This window comes from Gymnoscopelus braueri, assembly GCF_963280865.1.
Source record: "Gymnoscopelus braueri genome assembly, chromosome: 18".
NCBI classification, from domain to species: Eukaryota; Metazoa; Chordata; class Actinopteri; order Myctophiformes; family Myctophidae; genus Gymnoscopelus; species Gymnoscopelus braueri.
In genome coordinates this window covers 17,909,934-17,936,198 of record NC_137618.1, presented here as the reverse complement: position 1 = coordinate 17,936,198, position 26,265 = coordinate 17,909,934, and the positions used below count along the sequence as shown (strand labels likewise).

General features: G+C 42.6%; 3 protein-coding genes across 7 annotated transcripts in view; all 3 read right to left on the bottom strand.

Annotated features, from left to right (window-relative positions):
• Positions 1–13,187: 13,187 nt before the first annotated feature.
• Positions 13,188–15,821, bottom strand: LOC308106070 (tetratricopeptide repeat protein 7B-like; the record flags this gene model as incomplete). The annotated part of the gene is made up of 2 exons (XM_080457078.1): positions 13,188–14,849; positions 14,949–15,821. The coding sequence occupies 2 exons, from the start codon at positions 15,819–15,821 to the stop codon at positions 13,188–13,190; spliced, it is 2,535 nt and encodes an 844-aa protein (XP_080313204.1).
• Positions 15,822–17,736: 1,915 nt separating this feature from the next.
• Positions 17,737–18,703, bottom strand: LOC308073480 (26S proteasome non-ATPase regulatory subunit 14-like). The gene has a single exon (XM_080412405.1). The coding sequence runs from the start codon at positions 18,670–18,672 to the stop codon at positions 17,740–17,742; it is 933 nt and encodes a 310-aa protein (XP_080268531.1). The 5' UTR covers positions 18,673–18,703; the 3' UTR covers positions 17,737–17,739.
• Positions 18,704–21,401: 2,698 nt separating this feature from the next.
• zmym2 (zinc finger, MYM-type 2) overlaps positions 21,402–26,265 on the bottom strand; it is a 44,795-nt gene continuing 39,931 nt past the window's right edge. For all 5 annotated transcript variants that reach the window (XM_080412533.1, XM_080412530.1, XM_080412529.1 and 2 more), the window contains exons 23-25: positions 25,208–25,450; positions 24,796–24,943; positions 21,402–24,226 (exon numbers count right to left, since the gene is read on the bottom strand). In XM_080412533.1, the coding sequence (XP_080268659.1) occupies positions 23,995–24,226; positions 24,796–24,943; positions 25,208–25,450 (623 nt within the window). In that variant the 3' untranslated portion in view covers positions 21,402–23,994. The remainder of the gene's footprint in view (positions 24,227–24,795; positions 24,944–25,207; positions 25,451–26,265) is intronic.

Genomic DNA, 26,265 nt, shown 5'->3' with positions numbered 1-26,265 from the left:
GCTGTGATTGGCATAGGAGCATCAGCTGAGCCTAAGCTCTGTAGTTCAGTATGATTGGTCTTCGTTTGAGGGGACTGCGATTGGTGTAGCAGAGTCAGCTAAACTGTGTAGTTTGCTGTGATTGGTCTGATTTTGTTGGAACATACAGATGGTCTACTCAGGGGACATACTGTACATACATACGTAAGTACGTACAGTACATACATGTATACCAAATTAGAGAGGACACATGTACAGAACCTATCATCGCCATTAGGAGTGATGGTAGCTTTCTCAGGACCTTCTTTACACTCTTTGACACACACACACACACACACACACACACACACACACACACACACACACACACACACACACACACACACACACACACACACACACACACACACACACACACACACACACACACACACACACACACACACACACACACACACACACACAGACACAGACACACACCCATCCCTCCACCTCTCACCCGGCAGCCCCCAGCTCACTCATTCACTCTGCATTCCATCGGAGGATGTGAGAATGTGACATTGAGCCACGGCCAGAGAAGCAAGATGGAGTGAAGAGACGGTACCCACGATTCCATTTCATACACACATGATGGCCTAATTAAAGTACAGTAAGGCGGCTGTGTCAGTCTTAACACCTAAGATGAAAACATTTATCACAAACTCGCCCTGCGCTGTTACACTACGCCTGCCTGTTGATTTGTAACACTGTGAGGGACACCATGCCACTTTACTGCTGCTGGGAAACCTCATTCAATTGTTAACACACAGTTGACATAATGATTGCACACTTTAGCGGGTGACTCCTATCCAGACAAAAGTACAAAGAGTGCAACAGAAAAGGAATCATCTGTTTCAGACCTAAATGAGTCAAAGTATCTAAGTAACGACCTGAAAAGGTAACCGGAACGCTCTGGCCAACGGCGGACCACGATGAGTGGAACGCTCACTCCCAGCGAGGTGGACCACTCGGCCCGCTTTAGAACAGACAGCCCCTAATATTATGTTAGGAAGTAATTTAAAAGGCATCATGAGAGGCATCACCGAGCAAGCCGTTAGTCGCCATGCCGAACATTGCGAAGTCTGCTTCAGCCGACTCAGCGCCAGAATCATGAACTCTTGATTGAAAGATTTACCCTTAAAAATCCTCTCTCTCATAACGCAGTGGTTCTCAGACTTTTTTATAACAAAGACCCCCAAATTGATATGTATTTGGCCACGGATCAACATCTGAAAAAATGTTGTGCCAGGGACTCCCATACAAGATTTATGTTTCAAAATTTGTCAAGATTTGGTGAATATAGCAGATGAACAAGTTCACAATGTGTCGCTTTGCGATATGTTGTGTGAGCTTGTAGATCGGCTAGTTTCAAATAGCCGGTGTATTATAGGTTAAAAGGGTATAGGGTTAAAGTGGTTAAACAGATGTTGATGCTATATTAACTTATTTAGCTGGGGACCCCCTGGAACCCCCCCAAGGACCCCTGGGGGTACCTGATCCCAACTTTGAAACCACTGTAACATGTGTATTCACTTGAAAATCCACGTCACCATTTGTGTTTAGATGCATAGCAATGCTTCCAGTTGCCTTTACAAGTATACTGGATCGAAAAGAATCCTGTCTTTTTGAGTATAAAGTAAACAAACTCATCCCTTATTGTAGCTGCTGCCATGATTATTATTTTGTATAATTGTTATTTATTGTATTACTTGCTTGCTTGTTTCATGAGTATTATTTTGTTTAATTATTATTGGGAAAATTTGTACCGGAAGTGTCTGTTTATTCATTGCCCGGAACTCTTTATATGGTCTTGTATCAGTGGAACACCCAAGTGGTTGCACCTCCTATGCAGGTGAAGGCACGGGCGAAAGGTTCGTTACTTAGTTTGTTCATTTGTCCATGAATTTGGTTCTCAAGTCATTTTTGTGTATGTGAACGTTTGGTTGATTTATTGATCTTATTGCAGTTTGTATGTTGCTGTACGTCGCTGTTGTGGGCACTTGGACTTGGACTCATTCATTCCCTTTAGTTACATGCAGCCAGCGAGGTGTGTTTGTTTGTATTTTCTTTTGTATGTTTATTACTTTTATGTTGTATAATGTCTGTTTTATGTTCCATTATTTATGTGCGTGTATTTTTTATGCTTTGTTTTTGTACAGTTTTACGTTGGGTTGTTTGCCAGCAAGAGAGCAAAATAAACCTACCAGTATGCAGAACAACCTGTGTCGTTTTTGGGACTAGAGGGAGTGACACTTGTTATCACTTGCGCAAACAGGATTTGGAAAGGATGTTAGTTATTGGGGTCCAATGAACTGTGTCCAGAAACAGAGTACAATACATAAGTGCTGGGCTCTGGAGTCCAGTGGCTGAAGAGTGAGTGGTGATAGTCGGTCTGTTGGCAAGGCTGGAGGCTTCACTCTGCCAGTCAGTCTGTCAGTAGCCTGCTTTCTATCAAAGGGACAAACAGGGCTTACATAGCCTAATGTACTAATAATTTTTGGGCGGTGTAGCCGCCCCTATAAGTGGGGTTGGGACACCTCATTAGTATTAGTTTCCTGCACTGTGATTGGCTCATTAGTACACCCCTAGCTGTACTGTGATTGGCTGACTCTATTGGCTGACTCTATTCAGCACTGTGATTGGCTAGCGAGACACATGATGACATTAATAACCTATAAATAGGATTATGCATAAAAAAAATTTTTTAAAGTGAGCTTCCATCACTATGATGGCCAAGACATATGGAACACATTTGCTTGGCCCAATTTGCCAAAATGTACTCTCCTGCTTGGACACCCCCAGCAAAAACATGGCATCCTCAAGGAATTCCTCCATCACATGCCAATTGTAAAGACAAGCTACATTTCTTCATTACTTCTCATGAAGGAATATCTCACAAACCCCTTCCACCATTTTTGAAACTTACACACCTACATCCAGCTGAACCACCGTACATGAAGAAGAGGACCAAACCCCGTGTTATGAGAATGTCCAAATTTAACAAAAGCAAAGAAACACAATCATATTGGTTCTCAGAATTACTCCTATATATACCATACCGCCAAGAAGAAGATATTGACAAACATCTTGCAACAATTGAGAGCATTTCCGATGAGAATGAAAAAAAGGAAAAATACAAAAACCTACAGCAACAAATAATGATGGTTAAAATGCATGTCATGGAACACCTGAGAGAGCATGGAAGAAGTAAGGCTGGTAATAGAAGAGTCTGCACGAAACCAAGAAATGGAAAATATGTTAAATCCATCAGGGGAGCAAGAAATTCTTGACTGCAATCTGCATGGTCCTTTGATTGGTTAGCGAGACGCATGATGAAATTAATAACCTATAAATAGCACCACACACTTAAAAAAAAATTTTTTTTTAAGTGAGCTTCCATCACTGTGATGACCACTGTGATGACCACACCGCCCACTTCACACTGGGTGTGATTTTTTTGAAACTCTGGACAGCATCTTGTATTATGCAAAATTTGTTTTAAAGCGCTACAGTATATAAATTAGGTTTATCATCATGATCACCACTGACACTGTCACTCCTCATAACAGCATCTCTGTAGAGACCTTCCAGATGGGCTAGTGATGTGAAATATGGGGCGCAAAAGTTAATCAAATAAATTAATGATTAAATTCATCAAAAATCATGTATTTTAATAAAAGCATACATTTTCTATATTTCTAATAGCAGATCCACAAGCATGTGTTGTGAGCTTGTAGATTAATATGTTGTCATACAACTGTGTTGTACAAGTGAAAATAGTCTATCAGACTAATCAGTTTTGTTGATGATAAAACAAATCAATAAACATTTCTTGCATATATTTGTTGATTTAAAAAAAAAAGGTTCAAGACTATTACATTAATAGAAAAAGTAATTGATATAATAATCGCTAAGTAAAATAATCGATAGTATGAAATACACAATAAAATAGGCCTAGACTCTTGGTATTATGAAGATCCAACAGTATCCAGGGTGGTTGACGGTGACGCACATATCAGATGGAGCTGTATGTCACAAAATGTGTTTTAAAACCTGTGATTTATAGATTTTCACTTGGCCCTGTCCCCAGCAAAGCCCCACTGTGGACAAGCAGCCACTAAAAGGGAATGCCACTGTCTGACAGCAGGCCACTAAGAAACCAGTCCACTGTTCCGAACAGACAGGAGGCTATTTATAGTCTTTAATCACCTAACAAATTCACACTCGCCCGCAGTACAAATACCACAGCCTCCCTTTATGTATTTCAGGAGAGTGATGAAGGAGTTTCTAAGAGGCCACAATTACGGCTTTATGAAAATAAGTTGTCATTTTTAAATATATATATTTTTATATTTATTACATATATTTTATTGATTTATTTGTACACTATATTCTTCACATTTGACTTGACTTGATTTCAATGAACACCTAAGCTTGAACCCACACCAGTATTTTAGGAACCAAGGCTTCACAGGTACTAACAGGTCTATTTGTTTGGCAATGACTCGACAAAAACGCCCTAAACAATTTGATTTGTTACATTAAAATGAACAATTCCCTCATACAGTACTATAACCATTTTAATGTTCATTTGCTGAAGATAAAAGATAAAATGTCTGTCTTGTACCCATTATTAGAACACTCCAAATGATAATGGGGTAGTATGTGTTTTTTTGTTTTTTTTTACAGTGTGTGGTGTCATGTGGGAAAGCTTGTTTTGCCTGTCTGTCCATAGGAGTAGAAGGGGTGGAGAGAGAGAGAGAGAGAGAGAGAGAGAGAGAGAGAGAGAGAGACACACACAGAGAGATGGGGGGGCAGGTAGAGGGGGCAGAGATGTATAAAGTAAGGTCAGCTCTACAGCGACACCTACAGGCTACCATGGGACATTCGCTTACTGCCCAGAATAATCTGTCTGTCTTTTTATTGTTTAACTTTTTATTCAGTATTTAGTACAGTATGTTTTTAACCTGTCGGTATTCCAACATTAATCATCTGTCTGGTTGTCACTGCATCATCTGCTAAAGTAATACCTTCGTATGAACCCCATACATGTGTTTTTGCTTCCTACTGGATTATAAACATAAATCATTTCTCATCATAAGTAGGCTACTTGATAATATCAGTGATTCTGGGATGTGGTTTTATTCTGTGATTGAATCCAAACACAAACTGTACTGTTACATGGAGTATGTCCAAATTGTATTGTGTAAGTGTGAGGTTCACATAAAGAGTTCTATGGCACAAGGTGCAGTGACATCCAAACATTAACCACAGATCAATGCTGGAAATTGTGGGAAAACAGTTCCTATGCTATAATTTCACATTCTCATAAACAATAAATACGGTATATAACATTTGAAAATCAGTGTTAAATAGGTTGAAAGTGGTTAAGCGATGAACACAGGACCACCAGTAAAGTGCACACAGACATGCAGGACTCGCATTTAATTCAATCAGACATTGCAGAACAGCATGTATGCTAACAGTAGACAACATACAGTACTCATAGCTTGGAAGTGTTCAGCTGAATCCCTATAGTGAATCATTCTGCAACAGTGAAGAGGTTGTTGGGAGTGACAGCATGTGCCGTCTCCTCACTTAACACCAAAATTGCCTAATGTCTCCTGCCTGTCTGTCCTAACTGGCTGTCACATCATGTGTCACAAGCTCTTATCTTAACAGCTCACCATTCATCATTGGTTGACTTAATTCATGACATTCTCTTATTTCAACTATTTGTTAGGGACCAAATGAGATTAACCGCTTAAATCCTACATACCTCTGAACATTGTCTGAAATGACATGCCCAAAATAGTGACACCAGGTTGAAAGTGGTTAACCATTTAAACCCTATATACTTAGTTGCCCGGAGTCCCCCAGGACTCTATACTAGGCCCCCTCCTGTTTTCGCTCTACAATAAATATCTTTGCAGACAATAGCCGATCTACAAGCTCACATTCTTTTATAAATCATTGAATGATTTAGGGCCAAAATACATTCCTGATCTTGTGCTATATCATGAACCATCCAGACCTTTCAGGTTGTCTGGGAAAGGTCTTCTTTCTGTCCCAGAAATCAGAATTAAACGTGGAGAAGCAGCGTTCAGTTTTTATGCAGCTCATACTATATTTGGAACAAACTCCCAGAAAACTGCAGATCTGCTACAATTCTCAGTTCTTTTAAATCGCAGCTAAAAACCTTTCTTGTTTGCTGCTGCCTTTTATCAAGAGTTTTTTTTTTCATCTTTATTGTATTCAATTTGCTCTGGGTCTTGAATAGGTGTTTCCTGTCTATAGGGTAATAGGTGTTTCCTATCAGCACTGCTGCCCTTTACAAAGGATTTTTCTTTTCTGCACAGTCATTTTATTCTCTCATTTTTCAGTTTTATAAAAAACAATCTTCCTTTTTACTGAATTCAAATGTCATTTTATGTGTTTCTTTTGGTTAATGCTTTATGTAAAGTACATGGAATTGCCTTGTTGTTGAAATGTGCTACACGACTTAACTTGCCGTGGCCCAATATTCACCACAAAATAGGGACGCTACGGTTCATGTGGTTAACTGGAAATAGTTCACAATTTAAGTATGTTAGCGGACACTTATCCATTGAGAACACAGCAGCATACTGTAACAAGCTCACCAGCACTACAAAGTAAACACAATGAGAAGTACAGCCTGGGTCAAAGCTACAGCACCCTAAAGCACTGGTTCTCAAAGTGGGGATCCCCAGGGGTCCTTGAGGGGGTTCAAGGGGGTCTCCAGCTAAATGAGGAACAGTTTAAACATTTAAGTCCTATTTTATGTTTTGGCTATTTTAGAAACATCTTGACAATTGTTGACAAATCTTCTCTTATGGGGGTACCTGGAGAAGAAAAAAATCTAATGGGGGTCCTTGGCCAATTACATATCAATTTGGGGTTCCTTGACATGAAAACCTTTGAGAACTACTGCCTTAACACGTTCCATCTTGTAGGAACACATCTGTGTATTCCCCTCATTTAGAAGGCATGGGCATGGTGCTAGTAAACTATACGTCATTACTCCAGTATGTCTCACCACTCACACCAAAGTGAGGCGGGCCATCCTAAATTTTAAATAGGGTGTGTTCGGAAATGCACACCTGGAGCGCACTCACGTATTAGTTTGTATTGGCCAGTGCGCTCAGTATATCCGAACGCACCCCGGATCAGCCCCACCCAAAAAACAGCCCTCCTCCAAGAGCCAAGGTTAAATTGTTCTGTGTCCTGTGGGGGCAGGACTTTGGCTGTCCGTCAAAGATAGTCCAGTTATTTTCATCCCTCCCATTGGCTCAGCATCCCGATAGGAAGGACAAACTAAAACTTCTGCAGCAGGAACTAGGAAGTGCACTGTAAAAATAAAAATAAAACGTTTACTGTATAGGGAAAAGAAAGCTCAAAGCTGATGAACAGAAATTGATGGCTTGTCCCCATTGTCGAAACGTCTCGTTATAGGCCACTTTACTTTACTTTAATCAGTCCCGGTGTTGCCCACACTTCACCAGTGTGCGGTGGCACAAACCGGGGGAGGCACAAAATGTTAGAAATGCAGTTGTCATCCATTCCATGCCCCCCCCCAACACCCACATCTATCCCTGTCCCCAATGCAGCTGTACACTCACCCCACACACCTCCCCTCCCCATCGCTGTTGTTTTATCATAAAATGGCGACATTAGTTCATATCATGTGATTCGAAAAGGATTCGTTGCACATTAGACACACTAATCGCCACCTATAGTCTGTCCTCCGCCTCTGCTGCGGGCCTAGCCCACATGACCCTGCTGAGGGCAGCGTTTCCTTTATGCCCCGTGAAAGAACCGGGGATTGAGCCCAAACAAAAAAAAACCCCACGAGGGTGAAAAAATGTTTTTACACCCACCCCGCTCTCCCGCAGGGGCTGGCCGCGTGTGCGCACAGTGCCGTTTTAGCTTTCGATCAATAGAGCAAGTTATTGGAGTCTGGCCAACTCTAACCAGATAGCACAGAAAGAAAAAAGCTTGCCTCTTCAAAAAAAAAGAAAAAGGAAAAAAGAAAGAACTGTTCCATACTCCCCAAAATGCACATGAAATGTGCATTTTGGGGATCCCTCCCCCCTTTAAAAAAAAAAGAAAAACATTATCCCATTACACATAACTGTACATACTAATGACAAACCTTGGGGTTTTAGGACGGATTGAGTGGCAGCAGGCTAGTTTTGTGGGGTGTGTGTACACAGGAGAGAGAACCGTCCCTCCCATACGTCAGCTCCCTGCAGAGGAAACACTTTTCAGACGGACGGTACGTGTGCCCTGACGTGGAAGGTCAACAAAGCGACGGTCCCTCATGTGATGGTGGTAACCATGGGTATTATTTCAACAAAATGTTTTGTGCTGTGACGATCATAAAAAAAAAGGGCTTTAGGGATCCTCTGCTGGTCACACCACAGCAGTCCCTGAGGGGCCCACAGTGCATGCGTAGCGCCCCCTGTTGGCGGAAAGAGCACATTGTTCAGTTGACAGCTGACCCTAGGTGTGAGGCAGCCTCATTTTACTCCTCTGCAATTGACAGACAGTAGTCCGGGGTTTATGTCGTTTAATAGAGTGGCTTTAGAGGTTTCTCCTTATTTCTGGGCAGGCAGTTTTCAGACTGCCCCAGGGGTCCTTGGGGGTGAGGTTCCAGGGGAACCACAGTCAAATGTGGAATAGTTGACTTTCTATTCTAAGTGTGCCAGTGGTTCTGTGATGACATGGATTTCTCTCCTATCATCTTTTCTATTTCAATAAAACCTTGCAACTTGAACCGTATACTTCATTGACCGCCATCGGTCTGTACTTGTTCCCCTCTACAAACCAAATCTCTTCGCTGAAAACAGCTGATCTACAAGCTCACTCACTCAAGTGAGTATGGTTCCCAAACGGTGGGAGGGCAGTGGTTCCCGATCGGTGTGCCGAGGGCGAGGCTATGACTGAATTCCGAAATTTGCGGGCCCTGGCTAGGCAATCAGGCCTGGCGCAGATCTGCGCTCAGAGGAGCGCACTTTTCTAGTTTTTACTATATCAGTACCTTGTGTGCACTCTTTCCAAATAGAGAGGAAAACACTACAACCCCAAAAATATTTATTTTAACCACTCTCAAACTGGTGTACCCATTATAGACAAAGGGTTAAAATTGTATCTTTTTAACAACAAACCAATCATGATGCATTGTGGGCTTTTAATCTATTTTACGTTTAAAGAAGTTTTAGCTTTAAACATTTTATTTTAAAGGTAGGGTAAGTGATTTTCTTTGGTAAGAATAAGTGTTAAATAGCTCTATATTCTGATAGTACTCATTGCTATAGAGTGTTTGTTCAGTAAAAGGAGTCTCCTTGTCTCTCCAGCTCTTTATAAAACAGAAAATGCATTTTTGTTTCAGTTTCAGTTTCATTTCCAATTCTATCCAATCAGGATAGAGAACTCAATCAGGATATAGATTAAACAAGTGAAATTGGAAGTGATGTCACCAAGAAATGAGCAGGCAAAATGGAACTGGAACACTATAAAATTAAGCTTAAAAATGGGTACTTTCTCCTGATTGGCTGAGATTTTGACACCTACCGAAAAATGTATTTTCTGTTTATTAAAGAGCTGGAGAGACGGGGAGACTCCTGTTACTGAACAAACATTCTATAGGAATGATTACTATCAGAATATAGTTCTTTAATCTTTTAACAACATACTTTTTGTTTTAACCCAAAAATATCACTTACCCTACCTTTAACTAAGTTAAAACTGCATTTTAAGGATTATTATTTCTTCTATCTGGGTCTCAGAAACCGTAAGTTCCCAAGCTTGGCAGTTAGGTTGGAAATCTCACCCACTACTCAGACGATGGTGGAACCATAAGTCTCACAAACAAAATGCTTATACTGTATATTCCTTCTGCATTGCCAACTGTTCCTGCAAGTCCACATTGAGTCTTTGGAGCTGCTGGCTAAGGTGGTTCTTCAAGGCAGCCTTTTCATCAGGGGATGTTCAGGGTCAAGAATGATGAGGTGAGGTCTTCATACATCTCCCATCTCTTCCTCTGCCTCTTGATTCCCAAAGCCCCCCTCCCTCTCTCTCTCTCTCTCTCTCTCTCTCTCTCTCTCTCTCTCTCTCTCTCTCTCTCTCTCTCTCTCTCTCTCTCTCTCTCTCTCTCTCTCTGTGTGTCTCTCTCTCAGCTTTGTTTGGCTTGCCTGTGGGGACGGAGAGTGCAGGTTCAGGAGGGGTCAGTGTTGGGTTTTGGTGGGTGTTTTTCATCTGTCTACCATGTCTGACCTCATGGAAATGTTGGGAAGGATAAGTGAAAATGATGTAGACTTTTGTAAATGGGTACACTTTACAGTATGCATGCAGTTTGGGGTCCAGAACATTTTACAGAGCAGCCAGAGCTGAATGGGTAGAGAGGCTGTCTGGGAAACCAAAGGTCCCAGGTTTGATTGCCGGCAAAGTGACCCTGAGCAAAAGAGAAACACTTAACCCCTTGTCTCTGGAGACAGACTGTTGGCTCGCACAATTTTCAAATGTTTCCTCCATACAGAAAATGCGAAGAAACTATAGCAGATAACTAACTAAATACATTTTTGGGTGATTTACTATTAATAGTTTTTCTCCTATTGTTTCATATTGTTAGTTTGATTTTATTTATCTTTTATTTTTTATTATTTATTTATCTTTAATGTTGTTTAATAAAAACATTTTTATCAGTTTGATATGAGGCATTTGATTAAATTTGTTATTGAGTCATTTGAGGCATTTGAATTAGTTTTTTTTATCACACCAGTTTGATGTCATGGTTGTTTTAGTTGATTATTGGGGTTTTGAGTTTTGAACCTAGAACCTTCGGTTTATAAATCCCTGATATTTCTTGAGCCACGCTGGCATGGAAGATGCAAGTGAGAATTAAATACTTAAATACTTGTAGAATTTAAGATGGAGGGTTAAAATCTGCCAAATGGTGGTCTTGAACCACAAATGTTAGGTGTACAAACCACTGAGACATGATAACTAAATACTTAAGCCCAAGAAACCCAAGAAACTTCTGCTAACAAATCACAGGCATATTCTGTGTGCTATAGAAACTTGGATAGGGAAAAAAAGAAACCCATTTGATCAAAACAACAAAAGCCAATAGTAAACTTGAATGTTCTCCGGCTAGACAGTACACCATGGCAGAATATTTTTGACCAAGGTGACAGACTAATAAACAGAGAGAAGTCTTAAAAATGTACAGACACAGACAGCCTGGACATCGAGAAAGGCCGGCAAACCCGACTTCCCGGTCAAGGAGTGGTGGAAACAGAGCTACCACATGTACAAAGATACAAGAAAAAATCCCCTACTTGTTGTGTGAGAAAATACTCAAATACTAACCAGTAAATGATTAACTAATGTGCATGACCAACCAATGGTGGGTGAATTAGCAGTCCTCAATTGGCTCTGAGAGGCTGTTTACAAATTAGCTACGATCTGATCGGACTAAACCCCAGCAAGCTTGTCTGAGTTGGAGATACCAGAGCCATAAGCCTCCATGTCCATTAGCCTAATTTATACTTTGTACGAAGGTCACACTCTGAAAATATCAGATGTAGGATACAAGCTCGCTTGTAGATCGGATATATGGATATATTTGGCAAAGCATAAATTAGGCAATACTGTTCAGTGTTCAATGTCTAATGTTATGAAAACAATTAATTCTATTTCTAAAATCTATGTAGTGTATGTAGAGCAATGTGACAAGAAATTAGTTCATATAGCATTTCTCTCTGTAGTTCTACTGAAACTGCAACTCTAGGAACCCCTCTTTGCAGAAGTTATTGTAATATTTAAAGTCCTGCTTATTATTTTCGGCCTATATAAGCAGTGTCATGAAGCGTCAGAGCATTAATTCACGCATTGTGATGCATTGTGAGCTTGGAGATCCATTGTCAGCTGTTCTTATCAATGATGGACAAAACCTCCTAACTCCACTTGAGCTGGATTTAGGTAAGGTGGTGATAATACAATGTATAAAGTCACAATACCAACTTTGAGGCAGTATTACTTTGTTTAAAAAAAATATAAGGCTTTCTTCATTTCCTGAAAAAAATATATTTTGTTTTTTCATTTCCTGAAATAAAATAACATTTTGGAGTTGGTTTCTGCCCGACAGCAGAGATATTGTATTGTAATTATGAAATGGCATTAATATTATACATTTAATTGTAGATATAATCTTTACTATCACTAAATTGTTTTTGTTTCATTGGCTTTTAAAACTGCTCTGCTCATCTGCAACAGTGGCCGTTTTTGTGTGGTTAAATCAATAGTGGGCTATATATGTATATATATATACCTGTGTCATGTATGCTTTGGTAATATGACAGGAGATATTGTGTTATGACGAGAAGACAGATATTTGCTGAAAATCTCATTATGAAGAGATGGTACAAGACAGAATCACCAAGAAGATGAATGGCTGAAGATTGTGACTGGAAATATATGACATGGAACTTTGAACTCATAGGCTCAAGATGACCGATGTGTGAAAGAACAATCTTTACATGTCAGTGACAAGATACACTGAATATTCCAGGTTGTATATATATATATATATATACAGGTTGTGTGGAGATGGGTGAATCCAGATCCTTTTGTTTAGCTTTTCCCCCTTTCATTTATATGTGATGTTTCTATATAAGAGAAAAGCTATTAAAAAAAAGTATTAATAAAAGACATCACAGAAATTCTACCATACAAACTGGTGGACAAAGTATATCCTCAAGGAAATACTCAAGTATTGAAAACTACAAATTACGAAGTACATTTTATTTTTAATATCAATGCCTTGCTATATTGAACTTACTGTAAGAACATTTCCAAAGACATTCTCAAATATAATGAAAATGGCTGATCTACTACCTCACAGTGTAGAAGGGCCGCCTTGGGAATGAGAAAGATTCCCAGATCGATCCCCAGCTCCCCCTGGGTTAGTGTCAAAGTGTCCTCGAGCAAGACACGTAACCCGTTGAAGAGCAGGTTGGTGCCTTGCATGGTTTCCTCTGCCGTCTGCGCGTGAATGTGTGAATTGGTAAATGTAATGCACATTGTACAAGTGCTTGGAATAAAGGCGCTATAAATTCACCATTTACCACCTTATTTATTTGTTTATCTCAGAGGGCTCTGGGTATGATGGTAAAAGGCAGGATGGGGCTGCTGGCCTCCAGCTCCAGGGCGATGAGGAAACAGTCTGTGGCGGCAGCAGCGTTGCCCTGAGCTTGCAACACCTCCCCTAGACTGTTCCACACATCATGAGCCATACAGTCGACCTGCACGGCATCCCTCAGAACCTTCTCTGACAGACTGTAACGCTGGAGCTGTTGGAGAATCACACCCAGTCTCTGCATGGTCTTGATGTGCGTGGGGTTGATGGATAGGGCCTCCTCGTACCACCGCTTGGCCTCGTCCATGTTGCCCCGCAGCTCGGCGCCCCGGCCGCGCATATACAGCACCTTGTGCGAAGTGGGGAACAGGTTGGCAGCCTCTTTTGTGCACGCCATGGCATCAGCAAGCTTGGACATGCCAATGAACACCTCCGCTGTGTGCAGCCAGATCTGGGACAGAGTCATCCAGGGGTTCAGGGGGCTGTGTTTTGCAGCGCTGCTCTGCAGGGAGGACGCCACCTCTGATAGAGTCTGCTCCACACGACTGTCTGCTATGGACGTTGCATGGACTGAGCTGGTCCCAGGGTTGCTGAAGTCAGGCAGGGCCATGGGATTGAGCTGCCGTTTGTCTGCGATCGCTCTGTCCATCAGACTGACGCCACGTATTGAGTCAGTCGGGTTGGTGAGGTTGTAGAAGCTCTTCCAGATCTGCAGCATGTGTTTACAGGTGAGCAGAGCCTCCTGAGGCTCTCGACACAGTGTTTCCAGCTTCACCTTAGTGTACAAAAGATTGAAGTTCTTGGGATATTTGGACAGGGCCATTTCTATGACGTCAAAGGCATCGTGGTAATGTTTCTGGGCAGACAGCAGCAAGGCCAGCAGATGGAGGGAGTGGACATAATCTCCTTGGAGCTGCAGAGCCTGTCGGACATAGCCCAGAGCCTCTGGAATCTGTCTAGACACAGCCAGCTGCAGGGCCAGGTAGAACGCTGCTAAATGGTCAGTAGGAGACAGACTTTGCGCTCTCTGTAAGGCTGCCAAAGCCTTCCTCTGGTAGTCGTCCTGTGTGCCTCTCAGCGATGCGTCAGTAGCCTTGAGGCTGTAGACCAGGCCAATGGCCAGATATCCTTTGGCTCTGAAGTCTGCTGCTTTATTCCCCATGTCTAAGACCATCTTGGCAAAACACTCCCCCTCATCCAACCAGTGCAAGGGTCCTATGCACAGTTTGACGGCCAGCAGGGGGATGGTGGGGTCATCCGGTTTGAGGCGGATGCACTCCTTGAGAACCTTGACGGCTCGCGCCGACTTCCCAGAGGCCATCAGTGACAGGGCCCACTGGTACCACAGGTGGAACTCGTCAAAGGCGAACTTCATGGCTCTCTCCAGGCACTCAGACAGCATCTCATACCCTCTCCTGCCCAGAGCTATAGTCAGCAGATCATACACCAAAGAGGCGGACTGGAGGCTGATGATACGATGGTTGTGTTCGGGTATATGGTTAGCAATAGACTCACTAATGAGAAGCAGCAGCAACTCCTCTCTGTTCTCCTGGGGACAAAAGAGATTATCTCCAGAGTACAATTGTGGATGTTGGCTCAGGGTGTAGTCCTTGGTGTGGGTGTGTCCTTGCTGCGTGGGGTCATCCAATGGGGACGGAGTGGGCAGATCTTGCTGCATGGGGTAGTCCAATGGGTACGTAATGGGCAGATCTTGCTGCTTTGGGTTGTCCAATGGGGACACAGTGGGAGGATCCAGAGAAGATCCGACCACTGCTCCCCATGGAGACCAGTAACTCTGCTCACACATACCTCTGAGTAAGATCTCTGCTAGCTGACGGGCCATGGTCATGCAGAGGTTCTGAGTCGTTCTCGTCTCCACGGCTCGTAGAATCTCCCGAAACCGAACCACTCTCTGCATCAAGTCACCGTTCGTGAAGTGGATGATGTGTGTCTTCTGTAGGTCCATCTCAAGGAAGTAGCCCAGCTCCTGGTCCTGTGTCACAGGACCCGGCGTGGGACTATGATTCTGCATGCCTGCCGACATCACCTTCTCCATCTCTTGCAGGTAGAGCAGAGCGATGTCTCCAGACTTCTCATAGCAGGTGAGTATTTCTTGGAGCCGTTCGGGCATGCTCTTACAGGACGGCCCTGTATCAGAGAGGATTGGAGATACCGCCGGGACTTTCTCTAGACACAACCCTTTAGTAGCATAGGCCTCTGCTATCATGAACAGCCTGTAGACTGGAGCTCCCGCGTGCTGCAGCTCATCCAGATTCACTCTGCTGTAGTGGGCTAGGGCATCTTTGTACTCTCCCTCCACGTAGCAGAGTTTAGCCATCAGAAGGCTGGCCTCCTGCAGGTAGTCAGCCTTGAGGGTTCCTCTGTCCAGAGCAGCTATGAAGTGTTTCCTGATCTCTACCAGTTTGGGTGTTGTTCCTCTGGGACTGACTCCCTGGTTGATGGGGAGCTCCTTTAAATAGGTCTGGAGCTTGCACTGCCCCAGAAGTAACTCCCCATGGTCATCATTTGATACAGATTTGGCCAACAGCTGCCGTACTAGTTCAGGTATTTTGTTCCATTGTCCTTCTGAGCGACATCGCTCTATCTCAATCTCCAGCCGTGAGCCAGATTTCCTTGCAGCCATCTTCAGAATATGAGACTAGTCCCATTGAACTGCTGGCAGTGGGATTGATCTCCGCTTCCCTCTGAGTTGTTTCGAACGAAGTCGAAGTATAACACATGTTACACAGGCTGGTGACTAGAGCTCGGGCCTGATGTCCACACAACACAAACCGTTGCCATGAATTCTTGACAACACCGATTTGCACAGGCATCCTTGCATTTTGTTCTGAATTTAGCATCGTATGCTTCCCCCTAGACCACCAGTCTGGGGCGTGACACTAGACATTTGTCTGGACACATATTCGCTCATCAGACGGTAGGCTACACAGTGACACATATTACAATCCTAAACAATGTGTTTACCTGTGAAGAATATAAAGGAATGAAGAGACATTGAATTAAAAAAAACATTGAATTAAAGTGCATTTTCAACAGAATGTTAAATAAAATGAATTATTATTGTTATTTTGTTACATTAGGTGCGCATCTTTATATCCATTACACCATGCAGGGATTCCCAAACCTTTTCAGCTCAGACATATTAAGGTGTTTCCCTGGGACCTGGGATTAAAAATACATTATGAATTTAGATTATTATTTGTTTAAACATTTGTGATTAACAGTATTATTATAAACTAAAATATTTCTGAAAATCCTTTGAAAACATTTTTGAAAAAAATTTTTAGGAAAGGTTACAACATTGTCATAGCATAGCCCCCACATCTTCAACATTTGCTCTCTCACTCAGCATCGTCTACAGATCCTGGGCCAGCACTCTCAGTCTATTTTATTAGCAGTTCATTTCTATATGAGATAAGGTCAATAACTCAAACACAAACGTTACAGCAAACAGGGAACCAGACATCCAAAGTTAATTCATTCAGTCTGTGTATTTTAGAAATGAGCTGATCTCTGAGCTGAGCAAACTGCTGGACTAATCAGCACCATAGCCTATTTCTTGAGCATGCTGTCAGTAGGCCAAATATAGCTTGAGGAACCGAATAGAACATGGTGCCACTACTCCACTGAACTCAGTGGATGCGGCCGCCCTGTTCTTTTCTGTCACCCTCTTAATTGGAATGGTGTCCTCAAGCTCGATAGGTAACGCCACTCATGTGTAATTTAAATTTTAAATATTTAACATTATTCATTTTATAATGTAAGACAACGCAGCTCGGATCTGGCTGAAATCTTGTTTTCACAATGTTTAAAAGTTTTGATGAAATATTGAACTTACATTTTACATTGGAGGTGAATGCATGGCGGTCAAAACCTTGCCCTCATAAGGAGTAGCCTACATACTGTACTGTACATCATAGATGACTGGCCACATGAAGTCTGAGATCCACATGGGAGCCATGTCGGGTGGAAACCCCATTATGTAGTACTTGGAGGGCAGCGTATGATGTCAGTGTAATTTATCTCCATATTTGGGCCGTGTCCAGCGACATATAAACAGAGTTAACAGACTATTGCAATACTAGACATTCTTGACAAACTATAGACGTTCCTGGAGAAACAGTGTGGGCTCGACCCCTTGACATGGCACAGGATGTTCCATGTAAAAACAAAGTATGTCATCCATTCCCGAATCTGTCAATCAATGATTCTCGAAGATGGTGCGCTGTTGCGGTGGACATGTAGCATCAAACAACAGACTTCATAACCTAAAATATACATATATTTTTTTAAGGTTTAATATTTCAAAAAGTATTTCAAAACCATTTAAAAAGTCCTGGCTATTATCCCAAAGATTAAACATTAAGTTTGAACAGGTGAAAGTATGGCAGAGCTAGAGTGCAGCAACGTTTTGAGGAAAGGGGGGAAAAAATAAGTGATAATTACATAACTGGGCTCATCCCAAAAGATCCACTGATAACATAAATGGGCCCTATGAAGTGAGCAAAACCACTATGTAACAGTTAATAAATAGAAGGCCTTCACTGGAAGACTACTGTATCCAACATGGCACCTAGGCACTGAACAATGTTGGAGGTCATCAGAACATCTACGTGCTCCTCCAAGTGCCTCTTAGGATCCTGTTTGCCAACATTTTTGATGGCCAGCTGCTCTGGAGTCATTTTGTCCTCTTCCTCAACGGCCTTATTGTAGTTTTTAGTCAGTTCCAGCATCTCCTTGACCGTGGTCTCATTGAGCTTGCAGTGGTCAGTGTAGTTCTGCAGGGTTAGGCCTTCCATCCAGCTCTTCTTATGCAAGTTCAAGAGCATCTTTTGCTCCAGCTCATTTTTCCTATAATTAATGGTGATGGAATAGTAGAGTCTGTTCAGCCCATGGATCAGAGCTTGGATAGAGGGCTTGTTCAGATGACCCAGGTTTGAAGTGGTTTGTCTTGGTTCATGGCCCAACACCAACATGTTGGGGTTGATCAGTCGGAAGGCGTCAATCACAACCTTTCCTTTGACACTCTGAATGGGATCAACCACCACAGCCACGGCTCGTTCTGTCAGGGCCTCGAAGCTCTGCTGTGTGTTGATGTCCACCCCAGACAGCCAACAGCCAAAGCCCGGGTGACTGTGGTACCAGCCCACCACCATCTCTGGCCTGCCGGTCTGCTTCAGCATATCCAACATCTTCTGCTGGAATACAGGGTCCACTGCCTCAACACTGACACCGGTTCCTGACTGGGGCATGGCAAATACGTCGATCACTCGCACGTAGTAGTCATCAACAAATTCCCCCAGCATTAAACCCATGACCTCCATTGGGACACCAGCGCGCCCGTGTTTCAGCATCTTGAGCAGAGCCAACGATGAGATGTACACCTGTTCTGCTGTATCCACGGCAGGGGAGTCTGTAGGAGGGCCCTGACCAAGCCCTGGCATCCCACCTCCCAGTCTCAATAGACGATCCATTTAGAAATATATATAACTCTATAAATCTCTGTTTCCGTTAATGCGATCCTTTTCGACACCTCTGTCTTTCTAGACCATAGACAATCGTAGTTAATTTACAATTTGTTATATAGGCTGACCAGAGCTTTGGTCTGACGTCACACACAACACAAATGCCATGCATGTTTATCCAGGCCGATTTGCACAGGCACCATTGAAGCAGTGGTGGAAGAAGTACTAAGATTTTGGAGTAAAAATAAGTAAAAATAACAATAACACAGAGTAAAAATACTTAGTTGCAAAGTAGTATCCATTTTAGAATCCTGTACTGCATGTTATTGGACTATAGTTATTATTAACAACTTAAGCCACATTTTATACTTCAGGTATAAAAACAAAATAGCCAGTCTATAAGGTCATAACACGCCGCGTTGTGAGCTTGTAGATCAGCCATTTTAAAAAGTTTGAACATTTCTGGATAATAATTTGATTCATTATTAATAATCTAAATCTGCAAAGTAACTAGTAACTGTCAAAATAAAGGAGTACAAAGTACATTTGACTTGACATTTTGAAATTTCAAGGACCCTCATAACTGGGAATTACATAGCCTGGAAACAAAAACAAATCTGCCAGTGAAAAAACAAAATGATATTAGTCTGGCCATGCCAGGCTAGGAATTACAGACCTGTAAGGGTCCATTTGGAACCCCCTCAAGGAACTCGGAGGGTCCCTGGACCTCAACTTGAGAACCACTGCTTTACAGTCACGAAAATAGCAGATCTACAACTGCTGCAACACATGAGCTTGTAGATCGGCTATTTTCGCTAATTGACATACAACATACAGTAGTATATGCAGAATTTGCTTATTATAGAAAGCTAAAATATATTTGCTCACAATAAATTGTACCGCCTCCAATGCATCCTAAACAGCTTACCTTTGCAACAGAGTGGCTTAAAGGAGTAGTTCACCCTAAAAAAAATCTTATTTTCTGTCAATTACACACCTCATGAAGCCTTGAATTCATGGTAATTTTTTAAAGCCTTTTCCTTTAAAGAGGTGGTGCCATGGTTTTGCACTTTTTCTGTTTTTTTTTGGTGATCTGCTGTTTTTGCTATTTTAGAATGTTTATGCGGAAAAGTAACAAGTAACAAGACACTTAAAAGAATAGTTCACCCAAAAAATACTTATTTTCTATCAATTACACACTCCATGAAGCCTTGAATTCATGGAGACTTTTTTGTTTTTGACACATTCCTGAGCACAGACTCAGATTGGGTTGGATGCATGGCGCATATAATAGGCTATCACATTGTAGGCGATAATTCCAATATTCACTATACACTCCTCATGTTTAAGCCTAACTGAATATTTATGGACTTGTATATAAATTGTATGTATTTTTGGACGACTTGTGCATTTAATGTCGGCAATACTTTGCCACGCTTTCTCCCTGGATCCATTTATTGCGGCCGTGTTTCCTTTCTTGCTTATTATACATTTTACTTCCTCGTATGATTCCGGGGAGACATCAAATTTCTCTTTTGGGTCTTGAGTCAAGACCCAGGCTCCCGGGGAGACATCAAATTTCTCTTTTGGGTCGTGAGTCCCAGACTCATGTCTTCCCGGGAGCCTGGGTCTTGACTCAAGACTCTTTTGGGCTCCCGGGGAGACATCAATTTTCTCTTTTGGGTCTTGAGTCCCAGACTCATGTCTCCCCATGAGCTGCTGCAGTGCTACTGTTCAGCCACAGAGAAGAACACCGCTCTGGTTTTGGGCTCCATGATTTGACTTAAATCCAGGCTTATTTAATTCTCCTTTCGTGTAATAGGCCCCAGTTTATATAGTATAGTTTGTTGATTACTTTTGATGCAGTATAGTCTTTTTTCTTCCCTTTTTCTTTAGGTATTAAAAAGATCTTAAAGGTCCTTAAATTGTCGCTTCACTGTCATCTGATTACGCCCCCAAAATCACGTGGGGACCCACAGGTTGAGAACCACTGAGTTGTATTTACATACTCAACCATACAAATTGGACAAAATACAAATTATATGTACATAATTTACTTACATAGTAGAGCTTCAACCACATGAACCCTAGCGTCCCCATTCTGGGATTTGCTGAAAATAGCCGATCTACAAGGTCACAAAGCGTTCTAATATAACTATAAAGCTGACAATTGAGGCACGCTGATGATTCATGTTGATTAAGAATGTAATAAAGATGATTATTTATAAGTTACTGTGAGTGAGGCCCCTCGTGGCTCAACCCAGTAATACATCAACCATGCAATTTAACCACCCTAATGTCCCTTTTCTTGGGCAAACATGACAGAACCTCACAATCTCGTTTCTTGTAGATAGGCTATTTCCGGCAAAGACATTTAGTGTAGAAGGGGAACGGGAGGGGGCTTGGACTGGTTACACTCCAGTCCTGGGGGGCCCCTGGCAGCTCAGTATAATAGGTTAAGAGGTTATGGGTAGGGAGCACGTTGTAACCACAACTCCCAGGTTGGACCAAAATGTGTTCAGCCGCAATTAGAATCACAATTTATTTTGTTGCTTTGAGTGCATTTCCCTTATATTTGTAATATCCTTGCAAGTCTTTCCAATATGTTCTTCCCACTCTTTGTGGCATGACTGTTGTACCCATCAGCAACATCTCCAACATCTCCAAACATCGCTTGACAGAACTACCGTTCCACCGGACTACAGCAAACACATCATAAGAAAAAGGATGGAGTCTGGTAAGAAAACGAAATCATTTATTTATGTAATCGTTTCGGCAGGTCAGCCCACACATTTGCATCAGTACTCAAGTCACAATCACACTCTTCAGTATATACAGATAGGCACATTCACATTAGGCGTTGATAGCCAGCCACACAGCAACAACTGCTTGTCCAAACCACTAGCAGGCCTTGACCACTGCCTCATATTGCAGGGGAAGGGGGGGGGGGGGGGGGTTACAAAAGAAAAGGATTATCTACTAATCAATTAAGCAATTTTAAATCAGGTAGGTGTTCTGTAATATCACTAAAAGATTAAAATGTAATGGGGTAACTGTTAATGTCAGAGTTTGGGGAGCAGATGCCTTCAATTCGAGATCCTCACATAACCACTTAAACCCTCTATACTTGGTAAACTGGACATGCATTGCAGCTGTACTTGGTGCGCTCTTTTTTCCCCCTCGTGTCACCAGAAATTGCTGATCTACAAGCTCACAACGAGTCGCGTTGTGAGCTTGTAGATCTGCTATTTTTGGTGAACGTTCCCCCCAGAATAAGGATGCTAGGGTTCAAGTGGTTAATTGCATGTAATGTCAGACAGGAAACTTTTGAATAAACCACGGAGTGTACTGTACATGTGCACTTTCCATGAAATAAGTGACCAGGTTTTAGGATTATTCAAGCTTGACAAACCAACATGGGCTGTATAGAAAAGAGAAGGGAATTACAAAGGCGTTCTTAATATTTTGCGCACACTGTGAAAATGACTCCATTTGTAGGAAAAGTAAAAATGTAAATGTGTAAAATTGGGGCACAGTTGAAGCTTTGTGGCAGAGTCTTCTCAGTCTTTAAAGGGTAAGGGAGGGAAGAGTTAAACAAGAAATCTTAATACACTTAATTCAAGTTATTGAAACAAATAGAAAACAAAATACAAAATAAAACTCACATGAGCCAAGTAAAAAAAAGGAAGGGTTTTCATAATTCCATCACATAAATAAAAAGTAAAAACACTTTCAAAAGAGGTTACTTAAAGTCTATAGCATAACTAATAACGGAAGTTCAGTTCTGGGACACAAACCATCCTATATAAAGTATAGATCCATCCTTTGTTACAATACAAGCTTGTTGCTTTCCATGTCAAACACCGTGACTCAAAATAACAGGACAAGAATAACCACTCATTAACAAAGTGATTTGTTTTAAACTAAGTCAACACTTAAGCTTTAAAAGGAGACTAAATAGTAACTGAGAAACATAAGGGAGATCCAAGCGGGTTTATCAGACCCCCCCCCCCCAAAAAAAACAAAACAAATGTAGTCTCTTAAAGTGGAGGAAATATGAACGCCTCTCCATGCTTAGCATGTACCTGTATCCTCCTGGCATCGTCTGACTACGCTTGGCGATCCTCGGTAGCAAACAGCCTTTATGAAACGAAGAACAGAGAGACGGAGAGACAAGCTGAAAGGACGAACTGGGCTGCAGCAGGTTTCGATGTACTTTAACAACAGACACGAAAGGAAGAAAGAAACAAAAATGGCACACGCGAAAATCTCAACCCAGTGATAAATGAAAACAAAAAGCAGAATACAGTTAAATCTGAGAGCAATCAAACTGCAATAAATAAAACACTATGCTTTTAAAAGACTTTGTTGAAGATGGATTTCAAGCTGAAAGGTTTCAGCAGGGGGGGGGTTTCTTTATCCCCCCCCCACATACACGTCTCTACTCTCTGCACCTTCAGTAACCCTCGTTTTTTTATTTTAATTGATATTTACACTTGATAGCAGCCCAATCTGGGTTTAGTATGTATGTAATGCTACATCGCATGAATGGAAGTTCTCCCCTAATGTACTACAAACAAACGCAGCATGTCGGCAAGTCGAGTTCCTCTTCCGTCCCGCATCACAGAGTTCACCCCTTCAACCATCTGACAGGAGAGTTTGCAGACTCTGGGAGAGAGGAACAAAAACGTGGCCATCCTCTCTCGACCCTGTTCTACAGTATACCAGACCCCAGAAGACGACACCAACTCCCAAGCTGGTGTCTACCGCGTCGCGACAGCTGAACTGAGATCAGGCCCGACGGGGTCAAAATGATTGCGTGGGGATAGGCAAGACACGGATGCAACCCTGGTTACATTATGGAGGACATGAAGACGTGATTGGGGGGGGGGGCGAGGGGGAGTCTGAGCAGTGGGCATACCTGGGTCTTTATTCTGATTTAGGTGATCATGTTCTTGCTCTTCTTTGCTGCACTTCTCCCTGAAGATGTTCTCATGTTCTGTGTGCAGAAGCTCAAAGCTGTGATGGAGGGCGGGTGTAGGCCAATGAAAGCCATCTCCCCTCGGTCGCATCTCGCCACATCCCCAGGAGCCACTGGAACGAACTACAGCATAAAGAGTGTGGCCCAAGCCTCCATTGCCTGACAGCTCCTCTAACATCTCCCTGACTTCTTCCTTTGGTGTTTATGTGTATATATATCCCAGAGTGACGACCCCGACAGCTCCCCTAACCCTCCACTTCCTCTGACGTCTCTACGGCAAAACGTCAGTTGCTCCCCGTCCAACCCCTTCTCATCATCTTGATGTCCCACCACCAGTCAGAGCAGTTTAGCTACTCCCCACCTCCACCTCCTTCCCCCTCTACCCCCTGCTCCTTCAACTCCTCCTCCTCCTGATGGGGTTTCTCCGTGTAGATCTCCCTAGCTAGGAGCACCCTGGCGAGGAGGCTTTCCAGGGTGCTGCGCTCCAGTGGGGAGGAGGTGAACCACAGCGGGCTGTCAGGGCTGCAGGTTACCTCCGGCTGCATGTAGAACATATCCACACGCTCCCGCAACGAGCTGGGGCTGGAGAGAGCGAGAGAGGGGGGAAATATGGGAGACAAGAGGGAGGTGAAGAGAAAAGTACAAGGGAAGGAGAAGGGAGTAAGGGATGGGAAGAGCCCTACATGAGCATTCATTCTTTATGAAAGCCACAAAACATGTCTCCTTATCAATAGCCAAAATGCCACACAGCCACCATCTGTGGGAATGTTGAGTGTCCTCATATTTAAAATAGTCAACACCATATTTCAGGATGTGAACAGCAATGAGTTATAATCACAGGACAAGGAAACTGTAACCATTTGGTGTCCCACTGGCATATGGGATTAGTACAAAGCAATGCATTCAATTGTGCACAAACAGTGACGCAAAATGTCACAACTGTAAGTACAACATAGAGATGAGAAAAGCCTGAGTTACACTTGGGTTGGATTGGGTGCAGATGTCACACACTGAAATTAGCCCATCCTAGCACAATGTGTTGTGCGCTTGTGGATTGACGATGGTGCACAACTACGTATAAATCGGGCTAGAGAGAAACAAGAGTGCAGCATGAGGAATGGACTCCATCAATTGCATCCTTCTCTACTCACCACTTGGATCTGTAGAGCTCGTAAAGGCGGCACTCGTGCTTCTTGACAGGACAGTGAGTGGTGGAGGTTCCCGAACCCTCGTCTGGCTCGTAGTCCGGTTCATCCTCCTCCTCTCCTTTACGCTTCCTCTTTCTGGAGTTCGTTTGCACTGGTGGGTGAAAATAAATACTATATTGCATTTTTAGCACCTTTGCATTACATATGACATGCTTGGTAATGAGAAATTGAGAATTGTGAAGTTGATGTCTATTATGCAGTGTCCTCATAAGAACCGTTCCAATCACAAAATATCAGAATGTGAACAGCAATAAAAAGGGTATAATCATCAGACACTTCTTCACCGATTGTAAACGACATTCCACACTATGGACAAAATCTAATATATGCACGAGTGTTTGCCTCCCAGACTCACAGCTGTGTTCCTGAGGGATGGAAGGCACGCGGATGCAGACGCTGGTCTCCTTGGTTACGGGATGGATGGTGTCAGGACCGTAGACGTTGGCGAAGGAAAGGCGCAGGTGCTGGTCCGCCGTGCGCAGGCCAAAGTACTTGGTGTTCAGGTAGACCAGAGAGCGGAGCAGCGCCGCGGGGCTCTCCTCTCCTAGGTGACCACTGCTCCACAGACTCCCCTCCTCCACACGACCCCACAGGCAGCCTGGGAGTCAGAGGACAGAAGAACAGCATCAGGAAGGAGCATCAGGAATACAAGTTTTTATCTTTAACCACATGAATCCTCGCGTCTATATTCTGGGCATGTCATAATAGCTGAACATACAAAGGTATTTGGGGTAGAGAGAAATAAGGAGGGAACTAAGTATAGACCATTGGGGGACCCCGGTCATCTTAAGTTTAAAAGGTCGTTAAAAGGAGAACTTTGATGATTTTTATCCTTGCATAACCTGATTCCTATTGAAACTTACCGTTTTACCAAGGCTGACAGAGATTGTGACAATTTGTAGTGCGAGCTCTCGACACACAGATCACACTGCGATGCTTTAGGTCTACGTTTTCACATGTATTCCTCACCACAGAATGATAGGATTCAGGTAAAACATTTGCCAAGTTGCTCTTAAATTGCCCGTTTTTTTTATGGCATGACTCTGTAGGAGTCTAGCAGTCTATAAGAGGGTTGTCTGTGCGTCTGTCCAGAGCTAATCTCTGGACCGATCAGTGCCAGATTTCGTGTGCATGCTGCCAGGCCGACTTATTACCTCCATGGATTTTTAAAAACGTTTTAAGTTATTTCTAACTGAAGTCAATGGGGTTCATTACATTGTTTTTTAATCTCATATGAAGCTGGATAGTCACACACACAGCATACATGTACCTTCATACTACAGTAATGGGGCTTTTAAATTCTCATATCCATTTTTGTTAGAGAATAAAAACAGGTGTTTAATACATATCTCACATCACGCGACCTAATCATGTAACTAGAACCTTTTAAAAATACATGTTAAACACCTTTGC